Source organism: Euleptes europaea, chromosome 15 (assembly GCF_029931775.1).
Source record: "Euleptes europaea isolate rEulEur1 chromosome 15, rEulEur1.hap1, whole genome shotgun sequence".
In the NCBI taxonomy this organism is placed as follows: domain Eukaryota; kingdom Metazoa; phylum Chordata; class Lepidosauria; order Squamata; family Sphaerodactylidae; genus Euleptes; species Euleptes europaea.
Genome location: NC_079326.1, coordinates 31,852,955 through 31,869,431, shown reverse-complemented (window position 1 = coordinate 31,869,431; position 16,477 = coordinate 31,852,955). Strand labels below are relative to the sequence as shown.

Below are 16,477 nucleotides of genomic sequence, written 5' to 3'. Positions count from 1 at the left end.
TAAATGCATTCGAATTCCCCCACTGCAATTTGCTGATAATTCCAGTTTATATAACTGTTAGATACATCAGTGACGGAAATGCTATAAGCTGCCTAAATCAAATATTTTATCCTCCCCTCCGTCTCATTACATGCATTGCAGGAAGCTACGCTGAATAAACTGGCTGTAGGTTTCGTTGGAATTAGCGATCACCATCTGCCAGAGTCAGTTAGAAAAAGAATATTCCCATAGTTCTTAACCAAGACTGTGGCGCTGCCTTCTACAGCCAGAAAAAGAAAGGGAATAGATTATCCAGGAACCTATAGAAGGTTATACAAGGTCTTCTCATTGCCGGTGTACAGGAATAAATTGCTGTTTTTATTGAAACTGGAAAAAAATACCATGCCACATGGCCTTGACCACGTATGAAGGGTTTCAATATCCTGAATTCTCACAAAAGGCACCACAAAAGGTACAGACCTCCAAAATTCTGGGTTGATGGGTTTTTGTTTTTGTTTTTGGCATAATGTTGAAGAAACTGATAAATGTTCCATGTTACCTTTGAAGCAAGCCATCTAACGGAATCACTCGTTTGGTTCTGATGTTCCTGAGCAGAGGGGCAGTTCAAGGTTTTGACTGTACTGATCCCACCGGAGGTAACGATAGAAGGGGACAACTGGCTGAGAGGAATCTCTTGACAAGGATCACTGGCTGCAGAAAATAGGCAGAAATCTGAGTTACAACTAGCAATAACCATTTTGTGGTATAAATTACAAATATATGTAACCCTGGAAATGTTTAGTCTTCTAGGGAAAGCTAAACATTGTTTGAACTCCTTAGATGGCCCTCATGTGTTACCAGTTATGACTTCATTCCCAGAGTTGAACATACTCAAAACTGTACTTTGAAGGTGATGTTTATCTACTACGCTAATGCAGAGATGCCATGGCAGCAAATATTCAAATCAAAAACAGAAGGAAAATATTCAAGTTCCTTTGTAACAAAAGGCATACACCCTCCCTCCCAAAAATACTTCAAGTGAGCCTTTCATTGCAAAATGCTACAGTAACAGAAAAGATAAAGACATTTCTACATAACAAGCATCCCTCAGATGTTTGGCTGATGTGAAGGTATAACCAATCTACTCCCTCTCCCCAATTCCAAAACCTTACTTTCAAAATGTGCTTGTTCTATATACCTAGTCATGTTAAAGTATATCTGCCACATTTTACCACACAAAGCCTCATACCAAGAAATGCTACAATTTTGAAAACTAAGCACATACACCACTTGGAATTGTTATGGTTCCTAAGGAACAAAAGAAAGCAGTTTGCACTAAAATCAGAAGGCCCAGAGCAATGGACATCAGAGTGAGCATATATGGAAGTAAGGAAGAAGAGTTGGTTTTTTTATGCTGACTTTCTCTACTACTTAAGGAAGAATCAAACTGGTTTACAATCACCTTCCCTTCCCCACAACAGACACCCTGTGAGGTAGGTGGAGCTGAGAGAGTCTAACAGAGCTGTGACTTGCCCAAGGTCAACCAGCTGGCTTCATGTGGAGGAGTGGGGAAACCAACCTGGTTCACCAGATTAGCATCCGCCACTTATGTGGAGGAGTGGGGAATCAAACCTGGTCCTCCAGATTAGAGTCCACTGCTCCAAACCGCCGCTCTTAACCCTACACCACACTGGAGTAAATGAAAGCATATTTTGTGTCTAGCGATGAAATCACTGCAAGATTAGGCAGCATTTGGACAACTGAAGAGTAGCAACATCTCCAAAGGAAACAAATGAAGGTGTTAGTAAGAGACTGCTGCTCTCTCCACAATTTAATTTCTGTATTACTTCACTCAGTATTCCTCATATTTTAGCTACCACCCCTTTTTCAGCCAGAGGCTCTCTTCTCTACCGTTCTAGCCGAAATTCCCATCTCTGAAATTCCAGCTTCCCTTCACTCATCAGCTCCTGCCTCTCCCTTCCCCACACACAGACTGCATACCTAGTCCACAACACTGGGTGGGTTCTTCAGAGGCAGCAAGGAACACCTGCTGCCACAAGTCATCATTTTAAAATGGATATTGCACACATGGGTAGAAGAAAAACAAAGGGAGCAGATATATTCAGAATAGGTTCTGGGGTTCACTCGGGAACTTTCTTTCTCTCTCTCTCTGCTGTACTGACTAGCTGAAGAAAATATTCTCTAGCTCCCTCTACCCACAGGCCACCAAATATAACAGCAGGCTAACTCTGTCAACACAACAGTTCTTTGCCAGAGTAGGCTTTTATCATTTTCTTCAGAGTAGATTTATGCAAGACAGGTTTAGCTTCTTGACCTACAGTTCTGTGGATTTGAAAACGTTTTCATCCAAGATCGATATTAGAAAGAAAATCCCTTAAAAAAAAGAACTTCAAATACAGTCGCTTGGTGGGGGAGGCGGGACAACACATGCACACAGAAGGAACAAACACACACAAGAGATCTTCTCATCTTCCTATCAGAAGAACTGCTTATAATGGCAACTTGGCTAACAAACAAGGTAAAGGTAGTCCTTTGTGCAAGCACCAGGTCATTACTGAACCATGGGGTGACATCACATCATGACGTTTACTGGGCAGACAGTGTTCATGGGGTGGTTTGCCTTTGCCTTCTCTAGTTGTCTACGCTTTACCCCCAGCAAGCTGGGTACTCATTTTACCGACCTCAGAAGGATGGAAGGCTAAGTCAACCTTGAGCTGGCTACTTGAAACCGACTTCCGTCGGGATTGAACTCAGGTCATGAGCAGAGCTTGGACTGCAGTGCTGCAGCTTACCACTCTGTGCCATGGGGCTCATTTGGCTAACAAACAAGAAAGCACAAAAAAATCATAAAAGGGTGTGTGTAATGGTTACCCTGAAGTCATTGAAACTAAACTTTGGTATAAAACACAGTGTTTTTGAAATATAGTTGAGAAATTACACAGGCAGGACTATACCAAGAAAAATAATCCATACAATTGGAAGGGTACATGAACATGCTATGTTTTACACAGGTGTACATTAGAAGGTCATGGGGTTGTGTGAAGAAATGTGGATAATTTCCACACGCTAGAGAAGAAAGGATGGAAGGAAAGAAGAGGGACTACCAATACAGTACCAGGTACCAGAACTTTTCCTTCCTATAAAACTCTAATTCATGTAGCAAATAATATCCTAAAATGACTTTTTGATAATGTAGCATTTTGAAACCTTCTTCAGAGTCTGCAAAATAATCAATCAGAAACGTACTTTTAGGAGAAGAACTTGGGCTGGTGGAAGCAATTTGTCTCATGCGACTTCCATGGCAGCTGAGTGCCACAAGTTTTGAGATAATAGCAGTCTTCCCAAATCCCACATTTCCAATGATGGCAGCTCCCCTGGTTTCTGCCTGCTCTGTATTCTTCAACTTTTCCTCTATAACTTGAAACAACCAGTCTCTTCCGACAAACACAGAGTCCATTGTTATGCTTGGCACTTCAAACAATAGTGGCTTTAGCAAAATGTCTTGAGGCTTATAGGGGGCAAAACGTGCTGAGAGGAGAGAAGGGAAAGTACTGGTGAGAAGAAAATACGTTATGCCTTTTAAAGAAGTATTGATTCAAAGCACAAACATCCATCTTTAAAGAACAGTTTTAGAAGCTGCGAATAACCTGTTTTGAACACACATCGTCAATTCAACCATGAACCAAAACTGTCAGAGCCGAATCGACACAGCTAATTCTGTAAGGCTGGCCTATAAACATTAAACGGTTTCCACACAGACTTTATGCAAAACACAACTACATTGTTTTTCAAATCACCATGCTTTTATTTTTAAGGGACTGTTTATCTGTGATAATCAAGTTCTAAGAGGACTCAATATATAGCACATTGTCAGGCTGTGAAGAGACAGGAAGTCCTGTTAAGGATGTCGCTTACAAAAAAACTGAGGAGGGAAACAAGTAAGACAATAACTACAGTGCACTGCACCTTCCAACCATTTTGGGTAAGAGCAGAATTACAAAGTACAGTGTGCATACTTTGAACGTGGTATCAAAGCCATTTATTTATCTTTTCCCTGCACAAAATGTAAACCACCTTGAACCCAAGAGGAACCACAGGGTATATGTATCTTAATAAATAAACAAACATATGTGGAACTCACCACTTTGCATGGTCTGAGTAATCAGAAGGTAAACAACTGGATCCTATTTATTCACACCAGTGATGCCCTTGTCCCTTAATCCACCACACTGTAGTCTGAAGGGTCTCTAAATAAAGGCTGCCTACATACAGCTGACCCATCTTTAGGCCAGTTCATATATTACAAGACTCTTATTGTGGTATGGCTCCATCCCATGTCATTCCAGAAGACCATGTAGTAATCAACCAGGATGGTCCCTCTTATACACAAAGTTCAAGTTCACTTTTTATGGGGCTGGAATGAGAAGTAACGACAGGGAGCAGCGACTACTCTGTTAGAACATGAAAAGTAGTCCTTAATTGTAGACGTATGCAGATTGGCTGGCTCCAGAAGCACCGGGTAAAGCAGTTGTCCTAGCTCCTGACTAGCATAATGCCACCAGCATGCCTTCTCATTTACCCAAATTCCATATGACATTTTTACAGAAATCACATATGGCCAGTGTTTATTTGTAAACTGGCTTCCCTTGTAATTCCTGCAATTGTAATGACAGAGTAGAGAATCACACAAAATATTAGACACTATTTCTCCTTAGATGAGCTTTGGATCAGCCTCTAACATGACATTGGGAGACATATTTTAATTTTAGTATTTCATTCTTCTCAGCTGATCTGTTAATTAAAACAGTTCTGCACAACATTCGATTGTATGTAGTAGTTTTCATTTCTGATCTCTGCCTCCACATGTGTATGGTTTAAGCACTTGATCTCCCTTTGTTTGACCTATTTTGTATGCACTTTGGTTGCAATCAGAGAAATGTTTCAACCAGGTGTGAAGAACTGCCCTTCCTACGGAACAGGGATTGGGAGGGGCCCCCATCATTTCATCTGATGAGCAAAGCAAGACATAAAAAAGGAACACGTTACAGCATGAAATGATTCCCTGTATCCCGCATGCGGCTGTATTTGTATACCAGTTGCTGCCCAGAGGACAAAAGTGAGAAAAAGCTACTGCATTCTTATTTTGCTGTAGATTTCCTGGAGGTACTGGTGAGAAACAGGATGTTAGGCTAGGCAGACCCTTGGTCTGAGCCAGCACAGTTGGATCTTCTTGTTCTTACTGCCAGGCAGACAGAGAAGTCAAAACTATTACACAAGTAATAGAACTGGCTCCTTCTTGGATGTCCTGACAAGAAAAACATTCATGTGACATAAGGTTATGAGTCCAGCTGTTGGAAGTCCATCAGTGAAAAGGAGCTGTAGATTTCACACATGCTGGAGGAGCTTTTTCTAGACAATGATTTGAATGCTGAGGCAGATTTCAGCCATTGAGCTGGACAGCCCATTCCTGAAGTTATTTAATAAAAAAGAAAAATGGGAAAGGGGGGAATGCCCCGTTGCAAAAGCGAGACTGCACCACCAAAATAGGTGGCCCGGCCACAACGAAGCTCAAGGGGGTGTTCCCAGGGTGAAAGCGGTTTGGAAGCTGACTAATGTCAGCTATGCCCCCTGGAATGCCCCAGGAACAACCCCCACACACACCAGTGCCTGCTGCCTCTTCCAGAATTTCGCTCCCAGTGTAGCTGCACTGGTGGTGGAAGCCAGCGCAGCTCCGCAGCACCCAGGCAGTGGTGTGTTTGCCCTTTTACTGGCATAGGTGCCACTTTATTCCGTGATAAGGTGGCACCTATGCCAGTGCAGGGTCACGGCAGCTCCTATGGAGCTTGCCCCCCCTTTTCAGGATTGCATGGTGTATGTATGTAAAATGCCATCAAGTCACAGTCAATCCATGGCAACTTCATAGGGTTTCTAAGGCAAGATTCAAATAGAGGTGGCTCGACATTGTCTGCCTCTGTGTAACGACCCTGGACTTCCTTGGCAGTCTCCCATTTAAGTACTAACCAGGGCGAACCCTACTGATGATCTGATCTGATGAGATCAGGCTAGCCTGGGCCATTCAGTAGGTTTTAATGAGGTACAGACATTCTAAGAAATTGAAAATATATTAATACCTTTGATTTCTTGCTGAACTCTCCCTCCAGCTGTGTTGTGCCATGGCAAGCGAATCGAGGTTCTTAAGGGAGTATTCCTCTGTCCATCCAAATAGCTCAGGTCTTCCAGCTTGGTGGAACTAGTTGCTGTAATAACAATGTCATCTGGTCAGAGTAATATCAGCAGAAGAGCCCAACATCATGTCTCCAGTAGTGGTCGATAGCAGCTGTATAACATGAAACAGGACACTGAATACTCCCATTCCTGCGCTGGCTTGTGTTCTGGTACTGTTAGTAGCATCAGCCATAAAGCAGACCTACTGATTAGTCCTAACATCTCTTCACACCCATACAATGTTGATATGTGCGTTTCAGGTGAACATATCTGAAAAGCAGACCTATGCTATTGGGGGATTATGGTGTGTTTGTGCCATGTGTGCACTAGCACAAAACCATTGAGGTTCCCCTTCAAAGTTCTCACATGAAGACACAAAGGCAGAAAAGGTAACAGGCAACAGACAGTTTTACAGAAATTCATATTGTTGCAGTTAACTGGGGGCCAAATTACACAATAGCATTTCCCCAGGTCCACCACACACATGCTGCACCATTTCAAAGCCTTTATTTTTAAAACTACTGTGGGGACCAGATCATGCCAGAGACTGTGTGACTCCTGAGAACTGAGCAAAGTGGGCGGGGGGGGGGGGGCAGAAAGGACACTGAAGGCCCTCAATGCCCACACTGCTGTGTCCAGCAGGACTGTCCCCCCCTCCAATTATTATAAAAGTTTTTTTAAAAAATGCTTTAAAATGGTGCCACATTCCCGTGGTGGAACTGGGGATGTGCCATTGTGTAGCTTGGCCCTTAAAGCCTGAGTTTGGCCAGAGAGAAGGAACTGGGGAACACATGAGCCAGATGCCCCTAACGTTTTTGCAGAGCTTGGACAAAAGAGGCTAGAGCCAAAGGGCCCTTGTCTCTCAGCCCATAGTTTGAAGCCTGAGGACGCACATAAGCCTTGTTAGTAGAATCAGCACAAATCTTGAAAATTCTCGTGGCTCACCGCCTGTTTAAGTTTAGACAGAGGGCTTGGTGGGTTGTATATTTTTGTACTGTTGGTATATTTTATTTTGTAAGCCACTTTTGATTCCCCAGTGTGGAAGAGAATCAGGATAAAAAATATTTAAATAAAGTAGTCTAATTTGCTAATTATTGCACAAAGTGGTAGAGAGGTACAACAGACAATCTCTCTGTGTATATTTCCAATCACATCAGTGTGGGCTGGATGCTTTATAGTACTGTGGTATGATATTCCTCCAGCCAAGAAACTCTAGTGGACAGAAAATACATCATGATGGTGTATTGGTAACTCTTCTCTCCTGCTTGGTTTGGTTGCTAGATGTACAACCCTTCTTTTAAAAGAAACAGTGCAGGAGTTTCTAAACCAGACGAATGTGGCCTGACTTTGCCTCCGGTGTCATTCTTAATCTCTAGATAAAGAACAGACAAGGACCAACAAGAAGCAGATAAATCAAGCTACACAAAGAAGCTACACAAAGTCATAGTATCAATCAGCAGTGTTAACAGCAAAGATCTTACAACTATACATTCTGCGGCAACAAGAAAAGTTTCAACTGGGCCAAGAGTCAAACACAGCAAATTTCACACAGTTGTGAAGCTTAAACTGCTCTTCTGAGCTTATTGGAGAAAATGTGATACAAATCATAATATATAACAACAAAAACAAGAACTGGTCTTTAGTTGTTCCTCTAGTAGCAAGTCACCACCTTTTCCCGCAGACCTGCCATTTCAAAAATTATTGTCTGGAACTTACATAAACATCACCAGTTAAATTACTTTGTTCCATGAATTTGTTAATCACAATCACTACATTCAACAGCCATAAAAATTCTAGAAATTTATTATAAGTCATGTGGCCATTTTTCACTGGTAAGTGTTCAAGGTACCATGTATTCAAGGCACATTAAAGTGTTCCTTAATGAACATCACGTAAACAAAACATGTACATGAATCATTCCACAATGAGAAATAATGCCATACACAGAAAACAATTTAAGAGTTTGTATATTTCATGCCACTAGTCTAAAGATACAAGATGTTTTAAAAATATTATCTCTGTACTATACTTCTTCGATCAAGATTGCATTTATTTTTAATTAAATACCCTCCTTCTGAGTTCTTTGTTTTTAAATAGGAAATGGTGTCAAGGACTTAAAACTGATTTACTGTTAACTAGTAACTAAAAGGAAACAAGGCTCCCACTGAATTTTTACAGCCAGTTTGGCAGCAAAATTACTTATTAAAGCTTCAATATGTCTAAGTCAAAACACAGCAAGATACCTAAGATGAATCTTCTGCCCCAATGATTACATTCAGAACTATTGGCAGTCCAAATCTTACAGGCAGACAAGCAGACACTGTGAGAAGTATTTCACAGCCTCCAGAATATCAGCAATCATTCCATTAATGGTAAATTTTCTGCCTCTCTTTTTGCCAAGATGTATGGCTGTTCACCTATAAAACCTTCAATAGCATCAGGAATATACTAGAATTGGTCAGCACCAGAATTCACTAACAGCAAAAGATGTAAAAACAGATACACATGAACAACAATGATCATGAACATGTATAACAACTGCACTGCAGTCAGGTTTTTTACTGACATACATGTACTGATAAAGAGGCAAGCCACACCTGGAATTGAAAAGAGGCTTGTCTCTTCAGCAATGTCAGCACATGCAATACAAACATCAAAGACAACTTTAGCAATTCATGTAGACCAGTGGTTCCCAAAGTGGGCAGTACCACCCCCTGGGGGGTTTACCTAGGAGGACACTAAGAGGCAAGGGGGCAGCAGGGTGGTGCTAGAGGAGGGTCCCTTCAACTGTGTTGTTGAATAGGGGGCACTGGGGTTGAGTCTGTGGAACCAAGGGGTGTGTGTGGCCCGAAACGTTTGGGAATCACTGATGTAGACCCTTCTCCTTCCACATGCACACATATAAGTGTCGGATTGTGGCTGTCCCAGTCTACCAAGCAAATTGCCCAAATATGTTCTGCTGAAATGAATGGGAGTGGTCTGTACTCACTGGCTGAAAATCTATGCATTTACAGAAGTTATGCAGTACACAGAAGGATACATGAGCATGGGCAGCTGGAAAGAAAAGACCTAATATTATCATTACATCAATGTATGTTCAATACTTGCAAATAAGAACTGTTCATGTAACGTATAATATAACCAAGGATGTCCATTTAGAAAGCCTTTTCCATTTGTCTACTACAGCTCGCTTTCTAGTGAGTTTTCAGTTAAATTGACACCACTATTAGCAAGGGACATGCACTTCTACAATAACTCAAAGAGGAAATTAATTTGTAAAGAAGAAATAATAAAAAAAAACATCTAACCGTTTAAGTCTTCTGGTGCAAAACGCAAAGGAAGCAAACATTCATGAATTTAAGAGACTTTACAAAGCTATGAATTCAAACACGGGATTCCCATACTCTCCTAAGACCACCCTAGCAGAAAATCTGGTCCCTTATGGTAAGAATTCCTGAACTCAAAAGAGAGAGAAAACACAGTAGGAAGTGTTTACATGAACCAACTGCTTATCTTAATCTGGAGAATACTGTTTCCAATCTTTTTATCAGGGGTCTTTCTTTAAGAAAGTCAATTATTATGTATTGTGACCCTGAAGATGTGTACAGTGTGTTCAAACAGCGTTTAAACAATATTGGAATACAAAAATCAAATGAAAAACAAAATGGAAATGGAGAGTGGGATCAAGAGTCCAAAAACAAAAGTGAAGTGACACTAAAGCTGTACCACCAGCAAGCTACACAAACTGACATTTTTAAAGGATTTCCCAACCCCTTAGCTGTTAACAGAGACTTAAGGACTGAAATAAATCAATATTAAAATAAGAGCTATTCTTATTTCCTCTGTAACTGCAGGTTCATGTCAAGATACAAACCTTTCAGTTGGAGATAGAAAACACCCAGGTATCAGAGATCAACAAATCTTTCCCTGTACTTTATTTTAAAACACGCATAGCTTATATGAACTAAGTGGGTGACCTATATAAGAAAAGCTCTGCAGTTGCTTTTGTGAATATTTTGAGAGGCGGGATAAAAAACAGCAGTAATTTCCAGGTCTCCTGCATCTTCTATATTATGCAATTTAACACTTTCAGTTTACCCTGCTTTACAACTGCTTTCAGAGAAATAAAAGCTTTATGAATTTAAAAAGGCAGAAAATTTCTCATGAGGAACTTGGATCAATCAGGAACTCCAGTCAGATTATTTCCTAAATGGGTCAAGAAAACAGCCACCAATCTTCAGCCATCTTTTCTGGATCTTCAAAAGGCCTTTGCAATATATTCTGCATTATTTACAGAGGCTATAAAGACAGAGGAAGCAATCAGAAATTGCGTGGTGGACCACGACTGACGTACTCATCACACTCCTTAGGGCTGGCGGGTGGGGAGGAATCTTGTATGTCAGACACTGTCATATAAAGAAGAATCTTCCAATATTTTAAGAGTGCATTAAAATATTTTAACAGTGTTCAGATATTTATCCCTACATAATCTAACTAGTTTAATTACTTTCATTACAATGAAGAATGCTGAGAAAGCACCAAAAAAAGCAAATTTGTGCTCTTGAAAGGACCGGGGGGGGGGGGGGAGAGTCGGGTCACACACAGCCACACACAGTCACTCAGTAGAGAATGTTCTAAAGGTACTTTGAAGATTAACACACATCCACCCTAGTAAGCACCACTATAGTTCCTCTGAAAACAGAAGTGGCTAAAACAAAACAACCAACGTTGTTATACAGGGTTGTCACCTGGCCTGAAGAAAAATGCACTGTCCCTTTAATAGAGAAACTTGCCCTCTCAAGGGAAATCCAGATCTTATTGTGTGCAATTCATTTTCCGAACTGAAGTTTATTCTATGTTGCCTTAAGGAGGTGGGGACAAACAAAATTAACAAAAGGAAATGTGTAACCCATGATGACCCTATGTGTATTTGTACACATGGTAAATTAAAGTACATGGAGGTTGTAATTTGTACTCAGAATTACAATTAAGAGTGTTTTGTTCTTACTACAATACTTCAAAACTGTGGGCAGCTGCTATAGTACATGGACCAGGATTATAATTTACTACATTAAGTAGTAAAATAGCCTAACTGGAAAGGCTTAACATAGGTGGGCACGAATGATTCAGCAAAGTTGGGTGTTATAGGAGACAGATCTGAGTGTATGTTTTCTGAGAAACTTCTAATTATTGCTGCGTCACAATGCATATGAAGAAACCTCAGTTATAATAAACTGCTCACACAATTTTGTGTAAATATGAAACTTTAGAGCGGGTGGTTTCTTGTAACCAACACTGGTCTTCTAAGGAGGATGCTGACTTTCTTGTCTAAGCATATATGCACCATGAACTATGTTACTTCCTGCAAAAAGCTGTGGGAAATCGATATGTGATTAACTGTAATGAAAGAGCATATGAGCAGTTCAGAACTATAGTTTGCATTTCTCAACTCCTCTTCCTGAGAATGTCAACTCTCTAATAAATCTTTAAAAACCTTCTAAACCCCACACCTGCATTTGCATCTTCCTTTGTCTCTCTGCGTGTTTATTTTCATGGAAAGGTAGTTGGAAGCCCCTCTACAGCCCTCATTACACGTAGAAACACACTGCACTCATTTTAACAGTTGACAGTTTATCACAATCATACCAGAGCTTAAATACAGTCATTTTACCCAAACTTTTCCCCCAGCAGACAAATAGTTAGTTTGGAAGATAGAGATTGCTTACTTGTAACTGTTTTTTGACTGGACATCTGTGTCACATGACTAAATTCTGCATCCACAAATATCTGTGGAAATGTGCAGAATCGGGGGGCTGTTGCCCTTCCCCCCTCTGCACATGCCTTGGGAGTTAAGGCAAATACCTTTCCTTTCCTCTCAACTGCTTCTGCCAAGCTGCAAAAAAATGCCAGGCAACAGGCTAAAGAAACTAGCTGTGAAGGTAGGTTGTGTGAACTGATGGTCACTCAAAAAACACTGGTGACAGGTAAACAGCCTATTGTTCTTCTTCATGGTCTCTGGGAAGCCTCATAATTGGATGACTGAAGGTGACACACCTAAAAATTAGCGCTGGAGCATCAGTGCAAGATACCATTCTTCCAAACATGGCATCAACCGAAGGTTTTTGCATCAAAAGCATAACGCTTAATAAATGCTGAAGGGTTCAATAAAGCGACATCATGACAATAGGGCAAGAATCAGTTAATTCGTCAACTGAGATGTCTCTTGATATTCATGAGTTCAGGTGTTTTGGCCAACTGGGAAAGAATGATCCAAGCAATCATGCACTAGAACCTATGCAAATAAATGCATTTGTCTTTATATGTTTAGGTTATCTTTACAAAAAAAGTTGGTCCTATGCAAACAGACCTTGATAAACATTCAGGGTGTGCAAAGTATACTTCATTTATTTACTCAGGGAAATATGCAAATTTATATCCTGGAAAACAGGAACAATCTTTGATGATGACTGGATGAAGGACTGCCATTCCTATGAATCTTCGAGGAAGGAAGATCACAGCACAAAGCCAACTGTTCATTGGCCTTAAAAGCAGGAAATATAATATTGAGAAGAGCAGTTCTGATTTGATGAGCCTACGATCACAGGAGGTCACAAGTTCAAAGAGCTTGCTTTAGAGTTTTGCAAGGATTAGTGAGAGGAAAGATCAAAGGTGCGGCTAGGGACATGATCCAAGGAGAAGTCTTACAGAGAGCACATGAAAAAAAAGTCTTCCTAGGCTTTAGTTTTTCTGAGAGCTTCCTTAAACATGGTCAGACAAACTGAAGGTTTGCACATTACTTTAGATCACAAGACTTGGAAGCTTCCCTAAACTAAAACCTGTAGGCCAACTCAACGACTGTACATTTCACAGGAGCCTTAAACTTTGGGGACTTTCGCACACGGTTTTAGAGCATAGATGAAAAACAGAAGACACAAATCCAAGAAATGGAAGCTTTAAAAAAAAAGACAGGTTTTGCTTAACCGTGGCTGAAATGAGTGACAGAAAGACTGAAGGACTCCAGAAGCAGAATTAGGAAGATTGGTTCTTGTAGGTTATCCAGGCTGTGTGACCGTGGTCTTGGTTTTTTCTTTCCTGACGTTTCGCCAGCAGCTGTGGCAGGCATCGTCAGAGGAGTAACACTGAAGGACAGTGTCTTTCAGTGTTACTCCTCTGAAGATGCCTGCCACAGATGCTGGCGAAACGTCAGGAAAGAAAAAACCAAGACCACGGTCACACAGCCCGGATAACCAACAAGAACCAATGAACTCTGACCGTGAAAGCCTTCGACAGAATTAAGAAGAGTTGGTTTTTATATGCTCATGTGGAGGAACGGGGAATCAAACCTGGTTCTCCAGATTAGAGTCCACGGCTCCAAACCACCGCTCTTAACAATGATAGCTCTTGAAACCAACACTGGTAATTTACTTACAGTGGTACCTTTGGTACCATGTTTCTTATTCTTAAGTTTGCAAGAGGGAAGTGGACTGCAAAGGCCTTGTATTTCATCACAGTCCATGGACACTTAACAGCCATTTAACAGATATGGATTTCAAGGCTGGAGCAAGAGACTCAGAAACTGCCCTGAGCACAGGTTTCAAAAGACTGAGCCAGAGTGAAAACCATATGGAAATGCATGCAAATAGAGCCAAGGTGGAAACCATATTAGGGCCTGTGAAACCCGAAAGCTGCCATGTCTCAGAGTAAATAACAGCCAATGCTTATTTCTGCAGCAAAGCAAGTAAACCAGGCAAATTGCCTAAAAGCTAACTGGAAAGTACTGGTAACAGTCCCCACCCCAAAAAATTAATTCTACATAAAAATAAAAGTAATCGTGTGGCCACTAACTAAACCTACAGAAAATTCCCTACCCCCAGTAAGCAAAAAAATAATACAGCATAGAGAAGCAAATCTCTCATATGAACTTTCTTGGTAATTCAGCTTTTGCATGAAGACAACAAAACAAGACGGAACTCGAGTCATTTGGAGATATCACAAATGTCTGTACTTGAAGGAAACAACTTTAAGTGCCAGCTTGGATATCAGTTTTCTCAGCTTACACCCTGCAATATTTTATTGCTAGGAAAATGCAATCTGTCTTGCAGCTAGCATGTTCATTGCTCCTGAGGGCTAACTAGATGATATGCTAATCCTGTGGACACCACCACCACTTTACCTCTGGAATTCCCCCAATTTACACATGTTGCAGGGGGGATGATCCTGTTCAGGACCACAGCATGGGAGGAGGGGCACCTGTCTCTTCTCCATGCACCATTTTCAAGAGCCCAAATGACCCCAGGGGTTTGGGCTCTTTAAAACAGCGCGGAGGGGGGAGACATGAGCCCTTCCCAGCAGTCCCAAGGACTGGACTCCCCCCCCCAGTGTTTGTAAAATGGCAGTGGTGTCCCCAAGGACACCATATCATCTAGTTTGTCTTTCAGTATGTGGTTGCCTAGTTACCATGGGTTCACGCTGGACTGTGTTTGCAACATCAACAGTGACACATCTCCTTCCTTTTCTACAAGTTTTAGGATTTGTGTTTCTAACTCACTTGGGATGTTAAGTGATCCCTGCTATATGGCTTATGCAGCTCTTAAAAAAAAATTAAATGGTAATGAGCAAAATAAAAAGCTACTTTGTCCTTGTAAAGCAATGATCCACAATTCCGTGGGGCCTGGATTTTTAAAAAAAATATATCAACAATTCTTTTAAACTATGCTATCTATTCCATCTACCTTTCCATAATGTGAAGACCATATGCCATTCACTGTATTTACACGAATACAAGTACAGGAAAGAAGTAGGTAATTGCCTTATACTGTATCAGACCTTTGGTCAGTCAGGATCAGTACTGACTACTCAGACTGGCAGCAGCTCTCCAGGGTTTCAGGCAGAGGTCTTTCACATCACCTACAGCCAGATCCTTTAACTGGAGTTGCCAGGGATTGAACCTGGGACCTTCTGTATGCCAGGCAGATGCTCTACCACTAAGCCACAGCCCCTCCCCCAAGAACTGTAAGTTTTTTTTTAAGTGTCTAGAAAACAGTAGTTCCTCTCCTCAAGTCTTCCTCACCTGCAACAGAATTGGGCCGAGGCATCACTAATGATCCAGAACTCTGAGTATAAGTAACAGGACCATCTCCAGAAGATGCTTCTACTTTTGGCAAACTTTCTGAACAGCCAACAGTCTCCTCTTCAGCAACCGGTGAACAATTATCTGCTCTTCGTTCATGAATAATTCCTTGATGTGAACCAGTTCTGAGACTACCATCTTTACTCCATTCCAAACTGGATCCACTGCGGTCATCATTTTCAGATGAACTTGTTACTGTTGCTAAAAAAGAAAAGAAAGAAAACCAATAAGTTCTGTGTAACAGAATGCTGATATCAGATGCTCTTATCTGACCAATTCTACAAGATGACAAGATCATTCAAGACAGATTTATTTAAAAGATTTACCGTATTGTCCGGCGTATAAGACGACTGGGCATATAATACGACCCCCAACTTTTCCAGTTAAAATATAGAGTTTGGGATATACTCCTCCGCAGCCGAGGCCCGCCTCTCGCGCGCTCCCCTGCCGCCCCCCTTCGCTCGCCTTTTGCACAAGGGCCGGGAGCCGAGCTGGGCCGGGGGGAGGCGGCGCCTGTTCCTGGAAGAGCCCCGCCTGGGGAGTTGGTCACATTCTTGGCCGCGCTGCAAGAGCGGAGCCAGACGCACCAACGCGCAGGCGGGGAGGGAGGTGGGGAAACGGGGAGGGAGGCAGGGGGGCCGAGGAGGAGGAGGGGCGTGCAGCCCACCCGCCCGCATTCGCTCAGCCCTGAACCACCCTCAGTCTGGGCTGGAGCACGGTGCGGCTGCAGTCGCGACGCCGGAGTGGGGAGAGCGGCCGCCCCAGCCCCGGCCAGCCAGCCACCTGCCTGCCTGCCTTGCGCCGCCGCTGGAGCGTGGCCGAGCGCTTCCCTCCGTGTGCCCCGGCGCGCCTGGCTCCGACTCCCAGCCGGGCAGCGAGCGCCCTCGCCGGGCTCGCCTCCCCTCCCTCCTGTAGCAGACATGGACAGAGCGGAGGCGGCTCCCCAGGCAGATTCTCCAGTCCGGCTTGGAAGTTTCAGCACCCGCCCTATAAGACGACACCCTGTGTATAAGACGACCCCCGACTTTTGAGAAGATTTTCCTGGGTTAAAAAGTCATACGCCGAACAATACGGTATATCCATCTTTCTCTCATAAAAACATAAATAATTAAACCAAGCTTA

The 16,477-nt window shown here is 42.2% G+C and overlaps 1 protein-coding gene across 1 annotated transcript in view; it reads right to left on the bottom strand.

Annotated features, from left to right (window-relative positions):
• TANC1 (tetratricopeptide repeat, ankyrin repeat and coiled-coil containing 1) overlaps positions 1 to 16,477 on the bottom strand; it is a 110,881-nt gene that overhangs the window by 44,029 nt on the left and 50,375 nt on the right. The window contains exons 6-9 of the mRNA XM_056861258.1: positions 15,296 to 15,556; positions 6,132 to 6,257; positions 3,247 to 3,528; positions 539 to 690 (exon numbers count right to left, since the gene is read on the bottom strand). Coding sequence (XP_056717236.1) covers positions 539 to 690; positions 3,247 to 3,528; positions 6,132 to 6,257; positions 15,296 to 15,556 — 821 coding nt within the window. The remainder of the gene's footprint in view (positions 1 to 538; positions 691 to 3,246; positions 3,529 to 6,131; positions 6,258 to 15,295; positions 15,557 to 16,477) is intronic.